Source organism: Lolium rigidum, chromosome 7 (assembly GCF_022539505.1).
Source record: "Lolium rigidum isolate FL_2022 chromosome 7, APGP_CSIRO_Lrig_0.1, whole genome shotgun sequence".
Lineage (NCBI taxonomy): Eukaryota > Viridiplantae > Streptophyta > Magnoliopsida > Poales > Poaceae > Lolium > Lolium rigidum.
In genome coordinates, this window is record NC_061514.1 from 177,385,132 (window position 1) to 177,407,986 (window position 22,855).

At 41.1% G+C, this 22,855-nt stretch overlaps 1 protein-coding gene across 1 annotated transcript; it reads right to left on the reverse strand.

Moving 5' to 3' along the window:
- Positions 1 to 15,658: 15,658 nt before the first annotated feature.
- On the reverse strand, positions 15,659 to 19,708 carry LOC124677102. The gene is made up of 5 exons (XM_047213099.1): positions 19,228 to 19,708; positions 19,018 to 19,102; positions 17,916 to 18,123; positions 16,111 to 16,182; positions 15,659 to 16,023 (listed from the first exon to the last, which is right to left on the reverse strand). The coding sequence occupies exons 1-5, from the start codon at positions 19,614 to 19,616 to the stop codon at positions 15,833 to 15,835; spliced, it is 945 nt and encodes a 314-aa protein (XP_047069055.1). The 5' UTR covers positions 19,617 to 19,708; the 3' UTR covers positions 15,659 to 15,832.
- Between the last annotated feature and the right edge of the window lie 3,147 nt (positions 19,709 to 22,855).

A 22,855-nucleotide genomic window follows, 5' to 3' on the forward strand; every position in this document is an offset into this window, starting at 1 on the left:
CGGCGGCGGCGGCGATCTTGCAATTGCGACGGTGTGGTGGCTAATAGATGAAATTGAGGCGACGAGGAGAACTGTGGTGAGGTGAGGAAGAGATTGGCGTGCTCAGTTTGGACGGAGGAGTCCTCCTTTTATAGTGGCGAGAGGTGGCCGTGGCGCGGAGCTAGGGTCGTCGTCTCCGGCGTCGTTCCAGGGCGACGAAGAGGCAAGAGATGGGCGCGTACGATGGCTGGCGTCCTGGCGAAGCTGACGCGCGTGATGGCGGTGAAGACGAGGGTCTACAGCGGCGGTGAGCGTGATGGAAGCTTGCAGGTCATGGCGGAAGGGCGTGGACGCGGTCGTCGTCTGCGGCGTTCCCGCGGGCCAGGGGCCGTGTCCAGGCGGTGCAGTGTGCCGTCGCGCGTCTGCGGCGCCGAGAGGGAGGGCGGAGGTGATGCGAGGACGTGGGGCGTCGTCACGCTCCGGGCGTCCGGGGTGAGCGCCATGCGCGCTGCGGCGCGGCATGGGCGTTGCTCGGGCGTCACCGGGCGCGGCTGTTTCCGGCGTGTGCGTGCGTCGTGTTGACCATGGAATGGTACGGGCGTGTCCGGGAGAGTGAGGGGAGGCTAGTGGACACGGTGGTGCAGGCCGGAGGTGACCGAGGTGAGGCGATGGCATGAGGTGGCCATGCCATGCCACGGCATGGCATGTGTGTGTTGTTTTAACAAAACTCTCGGTCGGTGCAAGTGGTGAAGTTGATGTGGTGAGGTGAGAGGGAGACTCCGGGGTGCAGAGAGGGTCAAAGTTGGACCAAGTCCAAGGTAGAAAATGAGGTATGGGCTCGGATATTTACCACCGCCTGCAATGTGTTCGACAGAATGCCCGCAAGAAAATTATTTTCGAATTTTGAAATTCTTTTTGGTGGGTTGAAATCATATATTAAGTGGAGCATTTTGGTGTTGGTGGTGGTCAAAATGGATTTGATATGCAAAATCACATTTTGCATATGATCTTAAATCTGTGAGAAAGTTCCAACTTTGCTTGCTTGCCATTTGAAATTGGTGAAGATTTTGGGGTGATGGTTTTGGGCAAAGTTGTAGTGCTTGATGTTGTCTTGGATGAGGTGAAAAGAGTTGACAAAGTTTAGAAGTGGAAAGAGGAAAGCCAGGGGCTCAAAGTGGCCATCGAGGTTAAAAATGACACAAGTGACCATATTGCATGTATGTTGGAATTTGAATTTGATTTTGGTTTTGGTTGAGTTTCTTCACTTCCAAAAGTATTTAAAAGTGTTTAGTAACCATCTTCAACCAATGGGGCAAGCCAAAGTGGTCTAGGTTAAGATTTGCAAAAATGGCATAGGCCTTATGTGAGAGTAAAAAGGATTTTTGGAATTTTTTTATATTTCAGTTTTATTTGGCTAGGGGTGATCAAGAGATCATTGCTAGGGTTTTAGAATGAGAGTAACACACATAAACAAGCATCATGGCAATAGCACACTCAAAATAATTAATAAGGTGATCTAATATGCATAGTCCTATATGATGGAAAAAGTTTTTGTTGGCTTCAATTTTTGGGTTCTTGAATTCTCATTCTTGTTCATTTCATTGAAAGTTGGGATGTTACAAACCTCCACCATACTCATACCATGGTTCCATTGCCCACCACATAGTCATATTCATAGTTATGAAAATAGTATTTTTGTTTTTTCATGCAAGAGTGATAAGTATAGTACTTTGCAAGTAATTTGATAAAAATACTCAAATTGACACGAGCAAGCGATGAACTTGCCTTTCTTGACTGCAAGATTATGCAGGCAAGGTCTTCGATACGCAATAACTCCAAATTCTGAAATAGCATCATCGTCCGGTAAGGACGATGTTTAAAAGATTGGCAAGGATGCAATAATGCATAAGTATGAGATGCAATCGCTCTAAGCGTGACCTAACCCCGATGATTTAGGATTAGTGAGTTGTTATGATTGGTTTAGGGTGTGTTGCACTTTTAGAGATGGTTCTCAAACAATGTTTTTATTAAAGGTTGATTACCTGGTATCATCAACAAGTAGTGCAATACATCACAACAACAATATTAATAGCACACAACAATAAGATTTGGTATAATCCTAACATGTAATGAATAGTTGTTGGTTTTAGTACTATATGGCATGGTTTATTATTACTTATCATATACTTCAAAGAATAACTTTTGAAGAACATGTTCTTTAATAAAGAACAAGTACGATAATTAGGGTTGTGGAGTTCTATGGTTTACTATGGTTCTAATTAGATTCTGGAGTAATGATTAGATGGATCACAACCAAGTTGGATTCATCAGTATCTAAAGTTTGTATGCTTTTAGTTAAACAAGGGTATATAAACAATTGATTATAAATGGTGGCATGGTTGCTACGAGGGTTCATCACAATGGTGTGATGCTACATATGGATCATTAAGGATGATGACTCAGAGAATAGGAACTAGGGTTTATATTTATAAGGGACCCTACTTGATCTTTTAGGTTTTATTAGGAACACATGGAATACCAATTTATTATCAAGAGGGTTCCTATATTTTATGTGAACATGGGTATGCATTTAACTGCTAATTATGGAGCTATAAGTTAAAAGAAATTACTATGATCATATTTTGTAACCTAGGGTTTAGGTTAGAAGCAAATTAGGGTTCACATAAAATAATAGGGTTAGGGTTTTAGTTCACAATTGAATTAGGGTTTTTAGGGTTTCACATGGGATTCTGAAACTACAACTTTATGTATAATGGAACTATGGTTTCATATCTATCATGTGGTTCTTAAATTAATAACTTGATTATAAGTTTCAAGTTATTAATAACTTTGAAATAAAAATAATATTGGATTTGGCTTTTTATTATTTTTATAGAATTTAATAATTAAGATAATGATTATTTAGGTTTTAGATCCCTCTAATAAGGATTAATAAGATAACAAATAAAGAAAATTAGTTTTAATGTGTTCTTTATTTACTTACTGGTTTTTATTTATTTTAGAAAGTTTTCCTAATTGTTGAATTATAATTGAATTTAGGATTAAAAGAAAAGGCTTAATTAATAATGGTTAAATAATTAAATTTTTTTAAAATTAAAATTGCATATTATATTTTTATTGAATAGAGTTTATTTTTCTGAACATTTTAATATCTCATTTGAATTTTTCTGAGCTAAGATGAATTTTTTATATTTATTCAAACTTCAGTAACTATTGAATTTGAATTAAACTAAAAGAAACTGCTAAATGCACCCGGACTAATGCTACCACAAACACAGACTGGTGGGGTCGTGTCCACCTCATCTGCCACGCAGACTTTGACTGAGTCAAAATTGCTGGCGTGGCGATGCACACGGTGACCGGTGGGCAGTTAGCGATGGTCGCCGGCGATAGGCTATTCCCGCGGACGCGCACGTGTGCTGGCTCAACTCAGGGCAACGCGCTGAACCATAAGGTAGCGGTGCCCCCGCGAAAAGGTCGCCGGAGTGGCTCCGGCGAGCTCGACTGTGGCGGTGCAAGCGATGGACGACGCTAGCATGCTACGGTGGATGCTAAGAGAAGATAAAGGGCTCCAGAGAAGCACAAGCTCACAGTGATGCTTAGGGAAGGCTCGACGGCGGCGATTGTCGACGGTGGTGACGACGTGGTCCAATTTTCTGTGAGGTACCAGTGAAAGGGAACGACGATTCTCCGACGACTGAGAGCTTCCTGGCTCGATTCCTCTTGCACGGTGGGCTTGTCGAGGACGGCGATCACAATGGCGTCTACGGCGAGGCTTGGGGAGGCTTCGAACGACGGCAATGAAGGTGACCGGGCGAGCTAGGGTTTGAGAAATTAGGGGGGAAAAGAACGTGAGTGAGGGAGGCTTCGGCCGGGTATTTATAGGGTCGAGGGCGGTCTTCGACGGTCGCGCGGTCCACAATGGCGGCCGAGACATGGAGTTCTCGTCGCGGTGGCGTTCTCCTGTGCGCCGATTATAGTGTTGTTGTGTTGGTTTTATTTCCATTTGATCTAACCCCCTTAGATCAAATCGTCTCTACCCAAAACAAGGTTTTAGCAAAGTCACATTAAGGTTTATAGCGCTTGACTTGATGAGCTACTTCAATTCCACCAAGGTCAAGTGAAACTTCAGTTACTGTGACTGTTTTACTTTAAAGCGCGAAAATTCCCCGGATTTTTTCTATGCATGAATGCAATGCACACATTTGTTTCCTCTATTTTTGTAACCCCAAATACTGGGATATTACAGTCTCTCCCCCTTAAACTAAACTTCGTCCTCGAAGTTTGAACTCTCACACGTTTCGGGGTGTGCATCTGACTTGTGCAGACTACAACTTTTCTCGAACTCCGTGGTGATCTCACTGGATATAATTGAATATACCCCTTGTCCAGATTCTTCCTGGAATCCAATAGTGCCTGTCTCTGAGCCATGACTTCTTACTTTTATTCTTTGATTCCTTCCAACTTTATAAGCTTGTTTCCTTTCTCTTTGAGGATTCACTGCTTGGAACTTATTCTCGTGTCGATAGTCTTAACTAAAGACTAATTTGATAACATACTCCTAATCGGTTATCCCAAAACTTGGTTCTACAAGATTTGTTTAAGGTAGGTTGTGTTTCCCATTACGAACTAAAACTACAATAATGGTACTTAGTAAGATACTTACCATGGAAATGGTCTTGATGGTTTATTTCACTAAGAATGAATTAGACTCACTTAGTCCATCCAATCATGGATTATGGTGGATACTTTTAACTATTTTGGTTCATTTAGGTTCCATGAAAGGAATCTTTCAATTAGTCTTTAGTTTTGGTATGATCAATCTCCTTCGGTCTTTGGCCTTTTTGATCTTTATTTGGTCTCCTATATTTCCTTCATCCAACTTCTTTATCCTTGACTTACTTGAGCTTTCATACTTCGAGTAGATATTACTCACTTTCTCAAGTTATAATCCAGTTCTTACTTCCTCGAGGTATGAACCTCGGCTTCTGGTCTGACATCCTTCTGAAAGTAATGTTCAACAATCTTATGAAAATAAGATCGAACTTCCTCTCATTTCATATCTTCTTCTTCTTTCTTACTCAAAATATTGAGTTTTGGTAGATCTGAATCAATCTTTACTCTCCCCCTTGGATTTTTCTTATGATCTTCAACTCCTTTTCTTCCAACCATTGGACTCATGGTTAAAATATTGGTCTGGGTCTAGCTTATGGTTTGTATTCTTCTAAGGTTTCGCGAAGAATCTTTGTGGTGTATCCACACATTTGTGGATATCCAATGTGAATCCTTCGACTAAATGGTTATATGTCCCAATTATTTGGCTAATAAGGTTTTATTTGTTCACAACTTCTTGTTACAAATAATCCAATTGTGGCCTACTTGATAACAACTTGTGGCTATTTGATATCTAAAGGTGGACTCTACTATGGTTTCTAATCAACTGAGCGAGACATTTTCTACTCTATCTCCCAATATTGATCCTATATTAACTGCGGTCTTCTTATATCCGCTATGGTTTCATATGTCATGTTCCTTCCTTCATGGTTTATTTTGCAAGAAAACCACTAGCTGGCACTATGAATGTAGTATCCTAAGTGATTTCGCATGCATTCCCTTTTCCAAAATGACTACGGTTCTACTACTACTTCTCCAAAATCACCATATTTCTCACCTTCATGCTTCTTCCGTACTAAAGTACTCCTCTGTTGAGGTTAAGCATGAGTTTTTGATTGATATTTCCTTCAGACTATTATGGTTGATTCCCACAACTTTGCTTCCTTTTTCTGATGAACCTTCATCTTGTCTTCAAAATCTTCAGAACTCGTCACTTCCTCACACGAATACCATTACCCTCTAGATCTATAGCATTAAGTAAGAACTTGATATTGCAACATGCACTTGCATATCAAAGTCAACAACTTCATGTATGGATCTAGTCAATCAATGAAAATCCAACAAAATCCAAGAAGATTCAGCTTTGTATATATAATACACACCATCATAAGCCTGAATATAATAGTTGAGTAAGACATCTCTAAACATCAGACTAAGATGTGTAGTATATAGCACCACATAATATAGGTTTATATTGTGATACTTAGCACGAATATATGGCATTCTACTATTTGTCTCAACATTTACCTTAATTGCACATTTGCAATGTGATAACTTGAAACAAAGTGGTCTGGAATATTTTAAGGTTGTCCTAACTTCCTTTGGAAGTACTAACTTAGCCTTTGTTCTGATGAAGACTAACCTCACATGATATCTCTAAGTTCTAACATGGACACTCTAAACACACAACTATTAGAGCATAGCTCCCATTCTTCCATGTGTTTCTACCATAAGGCTATGGTCCTGATATATTTGGCACAGTTCCCATGGTTTTGGAATATAAATCTTGCACCATCGTTGAACACCTGACTTATTATTGTACTCCTTCTAAATATTATGATGTTCTACTCCATCACATAACGATTCTCAGGTGAATCATATATGATTAACAACTCTACCATGTAAGTAGACATATCTTATTCCTATCTCTCTTCCTTACCTCCCATGATTGACTCATGATGGTCTATACTACGTCATATAACTTATATTTATCACTTACTATCAATTTTTTTGACAAGTTTGGACATATTTTTTACTTACCCATTACTTGTCTTGGTATACACCTTCTAGTAGGATATCTTACTTATCTTAACCACTTGATATTACTCCTATTACGAGTCTGAATAACTCTTACTTAACCATAACATGTGTTGATATACATCTTCCAATAGGATATCTTCCTTATGGTTTTATCCTCTCTTTGGACTACCATGTATTGTATACCAACTATGGTCTACTCATCTATTGTTCTAAGATTACAATGGTGTGCTACATGTTTGGGATTAGCTAACTAACATTACTTAGGAAATATAGGTAAGAAGGGTTGACTCAAATGTGTCAGGATTATTTTCAAGTGAATACCCATCTCAAGTCATAAAAAGAATTTGGTTTATCTAAGACAATTTCCTATAGACACTACCAAAACCTATAGGTTTTATTTAAAGGGTTTTAATCCTAGGGTCAAAGCATATGCTCTGATACCAACTGTGGTGACCCAGCATACCACTGCATGGTGTAGTATGCAAGTCGTTGACATAACACCAATGAAACACCATTACACAAGTATTACATCGCTCAGAGTGGTACAACAGAAACGTATGCGGGTCCAAGGCATGTATATAGAATTACACACAGACTCTGTTACAGAAGATCAGCACAACCTCCTACTTTACAATGAGGTAAAACTGCAAATAAACTCCAGAAGAACGACTCGTAGTCTAATCCTATCACGAACTCTATCTATAGAGGATTTGACTAGCTATAGAGTCTATGATTGGGTTCTAGCTAAATAGGAGCTAGGTTTAGGAAGCTAGTTCCCTTCAATTGCTAATCTAGGTTTTCTCCTTGTTGGATGTGGTATTTGACTCTTCTGACCGGGTCCTCGTCCCTTGAAGTAGTTGTTGACTCCTCGGCCTTCGAGTTGCACTTCAGATCCTCCTTCGATGCCTCCATATGTAAGCAGGGGATTTAAGTTGGGATGAGTAGTACGAGCGTTCTCAACAAGTTCATTATAGGAAAGAGGTGTTTAATGCACTAGCTACAGCCATAGACCAGAAAGTCATAGGCATTGCAGGTTGTTGTAATCATTTCTTCAAAAGGTTGCTTTTATTCAGAAGAGCTATGTCCGTCAGCCTTCACCGGTTTACTAGAACTTCATGGAGTTCCTTTCCGGCCGCGTTCGCAATTCCATAACCCGTAACAGGGAGTGACAGGTCACGATTTGATACACTCGCGAGAGGTGTGTTGCTTTACCCATAAGAGATCTTAACCTTTTTGCACAACCGAGTCGCGTGCTCGTCCATACTTCCTTGGTATGGGGCCAGGTATAAGGTCCTAGCCAATCATTGTGTTCCTCCGCGACCCCGAACACTCACCCTTTGTTGCAATTCCGACCTTGGGTCCTCGCCGGCCAGCGTATCCATAAGATACCATCCGACCACGACTACTATCAGGTTTCTCGACCCGATACCTTCGTCGGTCGTTGCAACCCATCATAGACCGCATTACCGTGGGGACTTAGGGCTCCCCAACCACTCCGCTTGTCCATCGGGATTCAAGTGACTACGGTAAGTGCATCCGTTGATGAACGAGAGGAAGAAACACAACTTACTACTCCGTCCCACTCCAGATCTTATGGTTAACATGGGTCTTACGGCACAAGCATGGTTCCATTGCCCACCACATAGTCATATTCATAGTTATGAAAATAGTATTTTTGCTTTTTCATGCAAGAGTGATAATTATAGTACTTTGCAAGTAATTTGATAAAAATACTCAAATTGACATGAGCAAGCGATGAACTTGCCTTTCTTGACTGCAAGATTATGCGAGCAAGGTCTTCGATACGCAATAACTCCAAACTTTGTAATACCATCATCGTCCGGTAAAGGACGATGTTTAAAAGATTGGCAAGGATGCAATAATGCATAAGTATAAGATGCAATCGCTCTAAGCGTGACCTAACCCCGATGATTTAGGATCAGTGAGTTGGTATGATTGCTTTAGGGTGTGTTGCACTTTTAGAGATGGTTCTCAAACAAGGTTTTTATTAAAGGTTGATTACCTGGTATCATAAACAAGTAGTGCAATACATCACAACAATAATATTAATAGCACACAACAATAAGATTTGGTATAATCCTAACATGTAATGAATAGTTGTTGGTTTTAGTACTATATGGCATGGTTAATGATTACTTATCATATACTTCAAAAGAATAACTTTTGAAGAACATGTTCTTTAAAAAAGAACAAGTATGATAATTAGGGTTGTGGAGTTCTATGGTTTACTATGGTTCTAATTAGTTTCTGGAGTAATGATTAGATGGATCACAACCAAGTTGGATTCATCAGTATCTAAAGTTTGTACGGTTTAGTTAAACAAGGGTATATTAAACAATTGATTATAAATGGTGGCTAACATGGTTGGTTATATCTTACTGGTGCTAGCTAGCTAGGGTTTATAGATCCTATTAGGTAGGGTTGATGGCTACTCCCTATCTTCTTCAAAAGAATAACTTTTGAAGAACATACTTCTTAAGTAATAAGAAGTATTTTAATTAAGGCTTAGGTTGTCTAGGGTTTGCTATTGGATCCACTAAGTAAGGAATAGTTAGTTCCTAAATAGGATGGTTCATAAATGTCTAACACTAGTAGGGTTTAGTGTGTGTGATATATGATGCACAATATGGGGCATGGTTGCTACTAGGGTTCATCACAATGGTGTGATGCTAAATATGGATCATTAAGGATGATGACTCAGAGAATAGGAACTAGGGTTTATATTTATAAGTGGCCCTACTTGATCTTTTAGGTTTTATTAGGATGAACACATGGAATACCAATTTATTATCAAGAGGGTTCCTATATTTTATGTGAACATGGGTATGCATTTAGCTGCTAATTATGGAGCTATAAGTTAAAAGAAATTACTATGATCCTATTTTATAACCTAGGGTTTAGGTTAGAAGCAAATTAGGGTTCACATAAAATAATAGGGTTAGGGTTTTAGTTCACAATTGAATTAGGGTTTTTAGGGTTTCACATGGGATTCTGAAACTACAACTTTATGTATAATGGAACTAGGGTTTCATATCTATCATGTGGTTCTTAAATTAATAACTTTATTATAAGTTTCAAGTTATTAATAACTTTGAAATAAAAATAATATTGGATTTGGCTTTTTATTATTTTTATACAATCTAATAATTAAGATAATGATTATTTAGGTTTTAAATCCCTCTAATAAGGATTTAATAAGATACCAAATAAAAAAAATTAGTTTTAATGTGTTCTTTATTTACTTACTGGTTTTTATTTATTTTAGATAGTTTTCCTAATTATTGAATTATAATTGAATTTAGGATTAAAAGAAAAGGCTTAAATAATAATGGTTAAATAATTAAAATTTTATTTAAAATTAATATTGCATATTATATTTTTATTGAATAGAGTTTATTTTTCTGAACATTTTAATATCTCATTTGAATTTTTCTGAGCTAAGATGAATTTTTCATATTCATTCAAACTTTCAGTTACTATTGAATTTGAATTAAACTAAAAGAAACGGCTAAACGCACCCGGACTGTTGCTACCCACAGACACAAACAGGTGGGGTCGTGTCCACCTCATCTGCCATGCAAACTTTGACTGTGTCAAAATTGTTGGCGTGGCGATGCACACGGTGACCGGCGGGCAGTTGGCGATGGTCGCCGACGATAGGCTATTCCAGCGGACGCGCACGTGTGCTGGCTCGACTCAGGGCAACGCGCTGAACCATAAGGTAGCGGCGCCCCCTCGAAAAGGTCACCGGAGTGGCTTTGGCGAGCTCCGACTGCGGCGGTGGACGACGCTAGCATGCTACGGTGGATGCTAAGAGAAGATAAAGGGCTCCAGAGAAGCAAAAGCTCACAGTGATGCTTAGGGAAGGCTCGACGGCGGCGATTGTCGACGGTGGTGACGACGTGGTCCAATTTTCTGTGAGGTACCGACGAAAGGGAACGACGATTCTCCGGCGACTGAGAGCTTCCTGGCTCGATTCCTCTTGCACGGTGGGCTTGTCGAGGACGACGATCACAATGGCGTCTACGGCGAGGCTTGGGGAGGCTTCGAACGGCGGCAATGAAGGTAACCGGGGCGAGCTAGGGTTTGAGAAATTAGGGGGGGAAATAACGCGAGCGAGGGAGGCTTCGACCGGGTATTTATAGGGTCGAGGGCGGTCGTCGACGGTCGCGCGGTCCACAATGGCGGCCGGGACGTGGTGTTCTCGCCGCGGTGGCGTTCTCCTATGCGCCGACGGTGGCTAAGACGAAGACGAGAACTTCGTCTTCGATCTTATCCGTGAATCACGTGGACTTATGTTGGGCTGGCTTGGTGGGCTTCTCCTAGGCGGGTACAGGCTGCTGCTGGGTTGTGCTAGTGGGTTTGGCAGCTGGTCTGCTGCAGCCAGGTAAGCCTGTTTCTTCCTTTTCTTTTATCAGTTTTCTTTTTCTATTTTCTATTTTGTTGATTTAAATTCACATTTGAATTTCCATTTGTTTTACAAAATTTAAACCGTGTGTACCCTTTGGAACCCACCAATGTATTATTATAGCCAATATAAGATACTAGGATATTTCATGTATATTTGCATTAATACCTTTGGTTATGAATATTATTGGAATTTGGAACTAGGCATTTTAATTGAGAGTCATGATTCTAATAACAACTTGGGATGGTTCAAATTATTTTTAAAGAGGCTCTTCTAAGTATTTATTGGTAGTTAAGTTTTTATTTTTATTACTTTGTAATAAACAATTTACAAAGCATAGCTTATTGTTTAGTTTCTTACTTAAGAAATTGATCCCATGACATTATTTTATGTGCTCATTTATCTGATAAGGAATTGGGGCTTAAGTTAAATCTATTCCAAGTTTACTACTGTTATTATATTTAATCTAGCTTGAAATACCTAGAGTGGACATTATTCTCATCATGGTTTGGTTTTGGTTTATGACGATAAGTGGTTGATCACCACACATGGGTTTAATTATAGGATTTAGCACTAGGTTCATCTTATGTTCCATAATTGAACATAGGATTTAATTAGAGTGCAATTCTAGAGTTTTATTTATGTTTACCTGTTGACACATGTGTTGAAACTCAATTATGGCTTGATTAGGTTTTAGTTGTGATCACACAAGTGTTCCACAAACTAAGATTGGGATATAGGCCTAGGTTATAGATATGGATGGATACCATAATGAACTAGCTAGGGTTTAGTTTCTCCTCACTATTGATAGGATATTATTTCAAAGTATTATTAAAGTTCTCACAAAGCTTGACTAGGCAAGGTTTTAGTGTAATGCCATTCTTTTTCTACTCATGATCTTAGGACTGGTTTTAGGGTTGCTACTGATATCCCTATGATTTCATGTGCTGGATTATATCTGCTCAATCCACTAAGGTTTAACTGGTAATTATATCTTTCCAAAGCATGATCATGCATTAAACATGATCAACTTACTCTTCTCTAACCTCTCCTCATTGTCTTCCTCTCATCACACTCATTCTAGACCTAAGGGTTTATGATCATTACTCAATTTATAATGATCAAGGGTTTGGCTTCCTAAAGTATTTCTAATGGAATGGGTTTCTCATCTCCAATACCAAGTATTGTCTTGATCAACTAGGGTATAGTACTTCTTTTATACTTTCTTGGATGGACATAGCTATGGTTGCCTCGATAGTTTATATCCCAGGAGAATGCCTGAGATATTCACTTAGAGTTCTTCTCAAGGAATGATGATTTAATCATTTGGTTATATGAATAGTCCTCTCCCTCAAATCCAAGTGTTGCCTCAACTAACTTGAGTGTAACACCATAGCTCGAGCTCTCTTATATAGGAATAGTTATTCTAGGGTTTATGGTGTACTCACAAGATCTCTTTAGATATCTAGGCTAAGGTTCCATTTGTCTAGCTTAATTGGATTAGTCTCTTCCTTACTTCATCAACTCATGGATATGGTTTATTCCATTTGATACTAGATCATCTCACCACTCCATGGTGAAATGGTTTATCTCCTAATACTTTAGTTCAAGTTTAGTCCTTGGTTCTTAAATAGGTAAGGCTAAGGTTGACATCAATGGTTTCTCTCACTTGGGAATGTCTTGGATAATATCTCAAGGTTATGCTCCAAAGATAATGATGTGATCATCAATACCTATGGTTAACATAGATGGTTCCTCTCTCTAGGAAATGTCTTGAATAATATCCTAGGGTTCTTTCTAAAGATGATGATTTGAGCATATGGATATAGATCCAAGATTTAGCTCAAAGTTGACATTGCTTCTCTAAATAATACTCTCTCTTCTCTAGGTTTTGACATATATTAATTTGGATTCAGAAGAATAGAATAAGGAAATTAGAAAACAATACTAATGTTGATATCCTTGTCATGAATCCAAGAATGAGGTGGAATGATTACCATGAGATTCATGGTAGGAACATGGATTAGTTTAAGACATGGAAAGGATAAGTTAAGATTAGTTCCTTCATTTTATTGTTACTTGATTTGTAGTTGAATAGATGTTCATATGTTATGGCAAGGAATACCATGTTATGATCTTTGATAAGATCAAGTAATTGATCATTGATTATAGTGTTGTTGTGTTGGTTTTATTTCCATTTGATCTAACCCCTTAGATCAAATCATCTCTACCCAAAACAAGGTTTTAGCAAAGTCACATTGAGGTTTATAGCGCTTGACTTGATGAGCTACTTCCATTCCACCAAGGTCAAGTCAAACTTCAGTTATCGTGGATCGTTTTACTTTAAAGCGCGAAAATTCCCCGGATTTTCTATGCATGAATGCAATGCACACATCTGTTTCCTCTATTTTTTTAACCCCAAATACTGGGATATTACAGTTCAACATTGCCGCACAAAACACATTGACATTCGCCATCACTTCCTTCGTGATCATGTTGCCAATGGGGCCATTAATCTCACTCATGTGGGAACAACATACCAATTGGCGGATATTTTCACTAAGCCTTTGGATGAAGCCCGGTTTGTAAACTTGAGAGGAGAACTTGGTATTCTTGATCCTAACAACTTAGATTGAACAACTTCTTGCACTATATTCTTGCATTTATCTTGCTATCTAGCTTAGAGGTGCATCACATATGGGTATAGTCATCTTACCATGTCTTGGTATGATGCATACCTATGTGTGCAACATTAATAGAACCAATGTCAAAATATGGACCCAAGCATGTTCGAGGTCTCATGACATTTGCGCTTTCACATAAGGGGGGGAAATCCCCCGCCCTTTTATTTGCCTCTTATGCATCTTAGCCTACTCATCTTTTGAGGCCATTTGATCTTAAGTGACATATCTTATCTCTTTGGTTTATGCTCAATTCGAAACCATGCTCATTGTTGTTATTTGATTCTCTCTTTTGACCAATGAGCATGTATAGAATCTAAAGCTTCCTCTAATCAAACCTACTCTATCCTTCATCTATGTATGTGCATGCCCATCTTGAAATTCTAGCAAAATGAGGTCATTTCGTAGTTTCGGTATCTGACCTGGCAGACCGGGTGCTGCTACCGAAATTTCCGGCAGTCAGCCCGGCCCACCGGGCTGTGTACCGACTTGGTCGGCAGGTGGTCCGGTGCTATCGGGCTGAGTATCGGGTTCGTGCGGGACAAAAGGGGTATTTACCCCCTGGGAAGTTAGGGATACCCTTTGGATCCCCTTCTTCCCCATCTCATATCTCCACCATAGCCACCATTGCCACACCTTCCTCACCTCCAAGTGGTTGATTCAACCCTTGGAACTCCAGATCCATCCACTCCACTTGCTCCTATCATCGTTTGGAGCATCTCCACCGAAGGGATTCAAGATTGGTCAATGACCCCTTGATGGCCTCTAGCTCCAGCTCTGTGAAGCCCAAGAAGAGGGCTGCCAAGTTCTTCAAGTCTCTGTTTCAAATGTGCAAGCACTCCTATATTGTGAACTCCAAGGCTCTTCGGTTGGCTCAAAGCAACCATGAGCTCATTCTAGAGGACTTCCGTGCTCGTGGACTCGAGTTGCCAGAGGATCCGCCTGAGATGGCCCCTATTGCTCACTTCAACTATCGTATACCACCTCTTGATGATGATATGCCAACGACTGGAGTGACCTATGCAAGTGGAGGTGGTAGGGCTCCTCGTCGCCGCCGTAGCTCCATGGCTCGACGTGGACATAGTGCTCGAGGACGCGGGCGGCGACGAACCTGGCGTGCGTGCCTTCTCCTCGTTGGCAGCCATGGCCGAACACAAGCAAACTCAGAGCATTGGTCTCTCCCTGCCGAGCACCCGCCATCGCGCGTAGGCGCCCCTCCGTCGTCGTGCTCCCCGCGTGCGCAGCTCGCTCCGGCAACAAGCTTGGCGCACTCCCGCGCATCTCCCTCTCCAGCTTCAACGACAAGCTTGGCGCACTCCCGCGTATCTCCCTCTCCAGCGGCAATGAGCTCGACACATCGCTCGCCTCATTAATTTCTCCACAAAACCCTAGCACGATTTGATTTGACAAGTGAATTGGGAATGGAAATAGGGAAAGAGAGGAAGGGGTCCACCTCGCAACAAACAGCCAGGTGGGGTCCAGGCGAAAGATGGTGAAAGGTTATCATGACAACTAGCGCAGGAACGAACAAACAGCATCGGAGCACTTTTTAGCAGTTAGGCATTCTTAGACAGCTCATAGTGAAAGTAACATAGCTAGTAACATCACACATCTCAAGGCATTTTGATGACATGGCTAATAAATAAAGAAAGAGAGTGAGATGGTAACTATCTATGTTACCATAACATCACATCTCAAGGCAAAATGAGTCTACAACATAATAAATAATACAATGCATGACACCACATATAAGTTACCACCCACTACGAAGGTAGTAACCTAGACTAGTAACATGACATATGTTACTAGTCTAAGTTACTTCCCACTATGACCAGCCTTAAGTAGCATAATAATATGTAAAATATTCTCTAAAGCTTAGGCAAATAAGGTGATATAGCATCAAAGACAGATTTTTATTCTCGCATGTCTTGAAGCAAGTTAGTAACAGTAACAAGGATAACAACTTACAAACCATGATTGGCAAAGTTTCCAAGTTCAAAGTAGACGACCTCACCATACTACGACATAAATTACATAGGGCATTCGAGCCGGCATGTCCCATATCGCTCTACAAACGAAGCTTGGCAAAGTTCTCTTGGCCGAAAGTGAATCCTCCTCTGATTGGGTGCAGCACATCAGAGTCAAGGTAGCACATTTTACATACACTCTCCACCTTGCCATCTCCACATGCACAAGTCCTCTTCAGACCAATATGTGGAACATGAAATTGACGGTAGCATGTCTTGCAAACGCAATCGGCTAAACAAAATAAAAATAAAAAGGTCAGGCAACAAAAGAAAAATGTATGATAGCAATTTAAAAGTGCAGAGAGAGAGAGAGAGAGACCTCCACCATGACGACGAGTACCCCACCCAAGAGGGAAACCAAGGAAAGTGTAGGCTTCAGTAACTGGTTCATCTGAAAACAAAAGAATAAGTAGACCTTATTCACTCAAGAACGTGCTATAATAGCAAACAACTCTTACTTATCTATTTTTTAAAACAAGCAGCTTAAAGAAATCAGGTTCATCAATATGCAACAACTTTTGTTGAATATCGGTATAGCTTAGGTCATCGTACTAGGAGCTTGGGTTGTGTAGAAAGTGTAATAAAAGAGCAGCAGTGTCTTTTCAAATGTCAGTCATATTCCTTTCTCTTGTTTCCAAGGAAATTACACGGCAACTTCGTAATCCTTTGCCCAACGCAGCGAGAGAATTGGAAAATACCAACAGTTAAAGAGGGACAGCAACGCAATATAAGGATGGGACTTCAGACTCGAGAGGATGGCGCTGCTATAGAAGCTAGAGTATCCAGACAGAAAGTAGGCAATTCAGACCGGAAGGACATGGCAAGGTATAAGATGGAACTAACATGTATGAAACCTATGTTCGCTGAGGCAATTAACGAGACTTACAACTTACAGTAGGCAGGGTGAGAATAACAAAAAAAATTGGATCAAGCAAGAAAGAAATTTATAGTGCATTTATTACTTAAAACCATGATTTTTGAGTCGGCGACTAATTGCCGACTAATCGCCGACTAATCGCCAAGTCGTTCTGCCATGGACGAGCCGCACTAGCGACTTGACTCAGCGAGCGAGTCGCGCGACTTCCTGGCTCGCCGGCGACTATACAGCGACTATACGACGGCGGGGAATAGTCGCCGGTCGTCCCTGTTTGTCAGCCAAATTTTTTTTGTGGGGGATCACTCCCTGTGTCGGTATTTCAGAGAGAAGGGGATGGGATGGGAAAGAAAGGGCAGAGCTCAGGAGGAGAGGCTCGAGCCGCCGCCGTCCGCCGCCGGTCGCCGCTGCTCCTCGCCGGCGTCGCAGAGGAAGAAGAGGGAGAGGGGAGAGCGAGCTTGCGTGCCTGAGTGCGGCTGGCGACGCTTGGAGGATTCACGTAACTGCTAGGTTAAGCGAGAGGTGAGGCCGGGAGTTGTTAGCTGGGCTGTGCTGGGCCTGGTCAGCCTGGCTGGGATAGATGACCGGGCCAATTTTGCTCATGTGGCCTTAATGGGCTGTGCGAATGGGAGTATTTTTGGTCGTTTACTGCAGGCGACTTGGGACGACTATACAAGCCCTAGTCGCTGAGTCAAGTCAGCAAGTCACGAGTCTCAGCCTTGGCGACTTGACTTGACTCGGCGACTCAAAAATCATGCTTAAAACATTGTTTGCTTTCAAATATTGAGGTAATTAGTGATTGAGTCTAAAAGGCAATCTATGGACCAGAGTACGTAAGGGAAATGTGGAGAACAAAAAAAGATTGGGAAGAACTCATTTTGCCATAATGTGTACTGTCTTATTGCCAAATGCACATAATCTACCGTGCTCATAAAAGCATGTGTTACTCCTCTTGTACCTGGATCATGAATATCTCAAATATACAGGGCCAAAAGACCACCTAAAGAAGTTTGAAACAGTTGGTCTGTCCAGAGCACTTCCATTGTAGAGTGGTATGCTGTCTATTATGGTGAAATGTCGGGGATCTGGTAGTAGATTTCTCTACATGATGGCATGTCTTTTGATGAAAACCTAATGTTTATTTGAAGTACATATGCTTTGCAATGACAAAAGAGAATAACATATGTGTATGCAGGTCATGACAACAGAGAGGTAAGGGAGCATCAAGCTGCTAGCAAGTAGGTGCAAACCTATAGGGGTGCATGCGTTAACTTCATCGACACCGTCTCCATCTCTATCAACGAGCTCAAAAAAGAAGAGAGTTCGTGGAGCAGGCAGGAATGGGAGGCAGCTAGAGTCCTTCCGACGAGCCACAAAGTTGCCATGAGTCCATATAAGTGACTTGTTATATTCACTGCATCTGGTCACAACACCAGGGGCAGGTTCGTACTCATCATCCTGATCATCCAAAGAGCATTGGTACAGTTAGCAAGGTAAAACAAAACAAAGAAGCATCAATGACTGAGTTACCTAATTACTACTGTGTCTCAATCTGGTACAGATAGCAGGCGTGCTGTGAGCGTAGTTTAATAAAAACTTTGACAGTTAATTTGGTCAAGGAAAAATATGAATTATAAGTCACAAAAATTATACCATTGGAAACTTCTTTTGATTATGAATCTAATAACTTTTGGGACATATGATTAATATTTTGTTGACCAAATTAATGGTCAAAGTTTTTCTTAAATGTTAAACTGAACCAGAGGGAGTACTATTTTCGACGTTTTTCTTGTTCAATTTAATTCGTTTTGGTTGTTAAGCTACTAGTTTACTTTATCGTCCAGATTGGTGAAAACTAGTATATCATGATGGTCGGTTATATACATGTCTTGGTAAAACAATACTGTTATAGATATGAGATATTCCGAGCAAAATTAATTTTGTACTTTTATTTCTTGGATACCGCCGGTCACTGTTTGAAGCAAACTATAGATGCTCATAAATAAAGTTGAGACATAGTTCAGGCTGGACAATCAGCGACAAAGAAACATGATCAAGAATCAAAGTTAATTTTGGGAGTATCTCTAATTAACACTTGACTGATTCTAAATTGGCTAACATTCAAAATTTTATCCAAGTAGTAAACTGACAGATGCCATCAAGGAAATCCTATAGAGAGTTACACACATATGCTGTCGTTATCGCTGAGTGAGATCTACTTAAAATGTAATTATAGAGATTAATTTTTCATGACAAACCCACTAATATAATTTCCAAGTGATCAAATTTTATTAAGATTTGACTGCAGCTAATTGCCAGAAAAAATTGATCAAGTAAGGAAGAACGTATCACCGGATGCTTGGAGTTGTACCACTCGAGGCATTGTAGCACAATCTTGTGATTCATAGCTCTGACTTGCGAGCGTGGCATCTTCCACCTAACATAGAAGATGTACACGGATCAATGAAATAGCACTAGGAAAATACTGAACCCAACAGGGAGGGAGGGGGAGGGGGAGGGGGAATGAATCCATCGAATTGGACGGAGGGGCCGGACTATTACCTGATGAACTCGTCATACTGAGCTTTCAACGCCTTAGCGGAACGGATGGGCTCGGGATCCGGTCGGGGGAAGGGCAGCAGCCGCAGCCAGTTGCATGAGCGGCGAGGCGCCGTCTCATCCGCCAGAACAAACGGAATGGGGTACCCAACCACTGGTTTGCGTTCATGGAGGGGACGAGCCACCTCCTCAGTAGATTCGGTGCAGTAGTAGGCCTTCCTCATCGCCTTGGAGCTCCGCAGCCTTTCCGCCTTCGCTTTCGCCCTCTCCATCTTCCCCTCCGTCAACTTCTCCTTCTCCTTCTCCCTAGCACGCGTATCTGATTTATAGAACACCGGCGTCGTTGGACCGACTCCGACGAGGCGTCGAGTCTCCTCCTCCTTCTCGTCCATGGCGGCGACGATCCGATCCCCACTTGGTTAGGGTTGCCTTCCGCCCTAAATTGACACCCGATTCCGTGTGTCTCTACCTGTCCGGGCCGTGGGACAAGTGGGAGGGTAATGCGTTGGATATCCACAACTTCCCGGCAATATAGAAGCCATGGGCCGTTAACGATTACGATCGTGCAGATGCGGCGTCACCAGCCCACTTTACGGTGAGACGGATGCCGGTGGTGCGGGAAATCCTATACACTGACCAGGTCGGTGCCTACCAGGCACCGCACACCCTGCTTGGGTATTGGGCCTGGCCCACTTTTCACCTTTTTCTTCTTTTTTTCGTTTTCGTTTTCTGTTTCTGTTTTTTCTTCTTTTTTCTTCTGGCCCACTTTTCTGTTTTTTCAAAGCTAAAAATTGTTCGTATCCGAAAAATATTCATAATCGAAAAATGTTCAAATTTAAAATATGTTCATTTTTGAAAAATGTTCAATTTTTTTGGGGAAAAATCGATATTCGTTCAAATTTAGAAATTCCTTTAAATTTTGAAATCTGTTCAAAATCTGAAATTTGTTCACTTTTCAAATCTGTTCAAATTTTAAAAAATGTTCGAGATTTAAAATTATCTATATTTTGAAAACTGTTTAAATTTTGAATTTATTCAGATTTGAAAAACGTTCAAATATTTTTTTAAGAAACCTCAAAAGTTATTTTGGTTTTCCAAAAAACGTTGAGATTTAAAAATGCAAAAACAAAACAAAGGAAAGAAAAGGTGTACCTGATGGGCCGCGGCCCATGAAACTGCTGCCTGCCCGTGGGTGTGCGGTGGCTTGTTTCCGCCGACCAGGTCGGCAGAAAGCACCTCCCGGTGGTGCTATATGCCACACGGAAAGCACCTCCCGGTGGTGCTAAATTTCGAATCTGGACAAGTTTCAAATCTAATCAAATTTCGAGTTATGAGTTTGGCACGCATTTAAAGAAATGCGGAATACTTTCACAGTTGACACCGCCGGGAACACCACAGCGCAATGGTGTGTCCGAACATCGTAATCGAACTCTCTTGGATATGGTTCGATCTATGATGTCTCTTACCGATTTGCCATTATCGTTTTGGGGTATGCATTAGAGACAGCCGCATTCACTTTAAATATGGCACCATCTAAATCCGTTGAAACGACACCGTATGAATTATGGTTTGGAAAGAAACCTAAGCTGTCGTTCCTTAAAGTTTGGGGTTGCAAAGCTTATGTAAAGAAGTTACAACCTGACAAGCTAGAACCCAAAGCGGAGAAATGTGTCTTCATAGGATACTCTAAAGAAACAATAGGGTACACTTTCTATCACAGATCCGAAGGCAAAATCTTTGTTGCCAAGAACGGATCCTTTCTTGAGAAGGAGTTTCTCACTAAAGAAGTGACTGGAAGGAAAGTAGAACTCGACGAGTTTATTGAACCTTCTCTCATAGATCAGAGTAGCGCAGTGCTGGAAGATGTTCCCGTAGAGCCTGCACCGATAGGAGAGGAAGCAAATTATGATGATCATGAAACTTTGAACGAGGAAGCTACTGAACATCGCAGATCGACGAGGGAGCGTAACACTCCTGATTGGTATGATCCCTGTCTAAATGTCATGATTGTGGATAACAATGATGAAGACCCTGCGACGTATGAGGAAGCAATGATGAGCCCAGATTCCAACAAATGGCATGAATCCATGAAATCCGAAATGGGATCCATGTATGATAACCAAGTATGGACTTTGGTAGACTTACACGATAGCCGCAAGGCTGTCGAGAATAAATGGATCTTTAAAAGAAAAACAGATGCTGATGGTAATATTACTGTCTATAAAGCTCTACTTGTCGCAAAGGGTTTCCGATAAATTCAAGGAGTTGACTACGATAAGACTTTCTCACCAGTAGCGAAGCTAAAGTCTGTGAGGATTTTGTTAGCAGTAGCTGCATTTTTTGATTATGAGATTTGGTAGATGGATGTCAAAACGGCGTTCCTTAATGGTGACATTGAGGAAGAGTTGTATATGGTACAACCCAAAGGTTTTGTCGATCCTAAAAATGCTGACAAGGTATGCAAACTTCAGCGTTCCATTTATGGACTGAAGCAAGCATCCCGAAGTTGGAACCGACACTTTGATAAGGTAATCAAAGACTTCGGGTTTATACAGACTCATGGTGAGGCCTCGTGTTTACAAGAAAGTGAGTTGGAGCTCTCTAGCGTTCCTAATATTATATGTACATGACATATTATTGATTGGGAATGACATAGAACTACTAAGCAGTGTTAAAGGTTATTTGAATAAGTGTTTTTCAATGAAAGACCTTGGTGAAGCAGCGTACATTTTAGGTATCAAGATTTATAGAGATAGATCAAGACGCCTAATAGGGCTTTCACAGAGTACATACCTGGACAAGATTCTAAAGAAGTTTAGAATGGATGAAATCAAGAAAGGGTTCTTGCCTATGTTGCCAGGTAAGGTCTTGAGTAAAACTCAAGGTCTGGCTACGGCAGAAGAAAGAGAGAGGATGAACAAGATCCCCTATGCCTCAGCAGTAGGCTCTATCATGTATGACATGCTGTGTACTAGACCGGATATCGCGCATGCTGTTAGTTTGACCAACAGATATCAGAGTGATCCAGGAATGGAACACTAGACAGCGGTCAAGAATATCCTGAAGTACTTGGAAAGGACTAAGGATATGTTTCTTTGTTATGGAGGTGACCAAGAGCTCGTTGTAACAAGTTACACCGATGCAAGTTGGAACACTGATCCTGATGACTCTATGTCTCAGTATGGGTACGTGTTTATTTTGAATGGTGCTGCAGTAAGCTGGATGAGTTCCAAGCAATGCACGGTGGCGAAGTCTTCAACTGAATCTGAATACTTAGCGGCTTCGGAGGCTTCATCGGAAGAGGTATGGATGAAGAGGTTCATTGTTGAGTTTGGTGTGGTTCCTAGTGCATTGGACCCATTAGTCATCTATTGTGACAACATGGGTGCCATCGCCAATGCACAAGAACCAAGGTCACACAAGAAGCTGAAGCATATCAAGCTGCGTTTTCATTCGATTCGCGAGTACATCGAAGATGGTGAAGTAAAGATTTGCAAAGTACACACGGATCCGAATGTGGCGGATCCGTTGACTAAAGCTCTCCCTAGGGCAAAGCATGACCAACACCTGAACGCCATGGGTGTTAGGTACCTTACAATGTAATCTAGATTATTGACTCTAGTGCAAGTGG

Coding starts and splice junctions, on each gene's coding strand:
- LOC124677102 (XM_047213099.1), bottom strand. CDS start 19,616: ATGGACGAGAAGGAGGAGGAGACTCGACGCCTCGTCGGAGTCGGTCCA. Junction 16,183..17,915: donor TAACGCATGCACCCCTATAG/GTTTGCACCTAC, acceptor TTTTGTTTTCAG/ATGAACCAGTTACTGAAGCC. Junction 16,024..16,110: donor TACTCGTCGTCATGGTGGAG/GTCTCTCTCTCT, acceptor TATTTTGTTTAG/CCGATTGCGTTTGCAAGACA.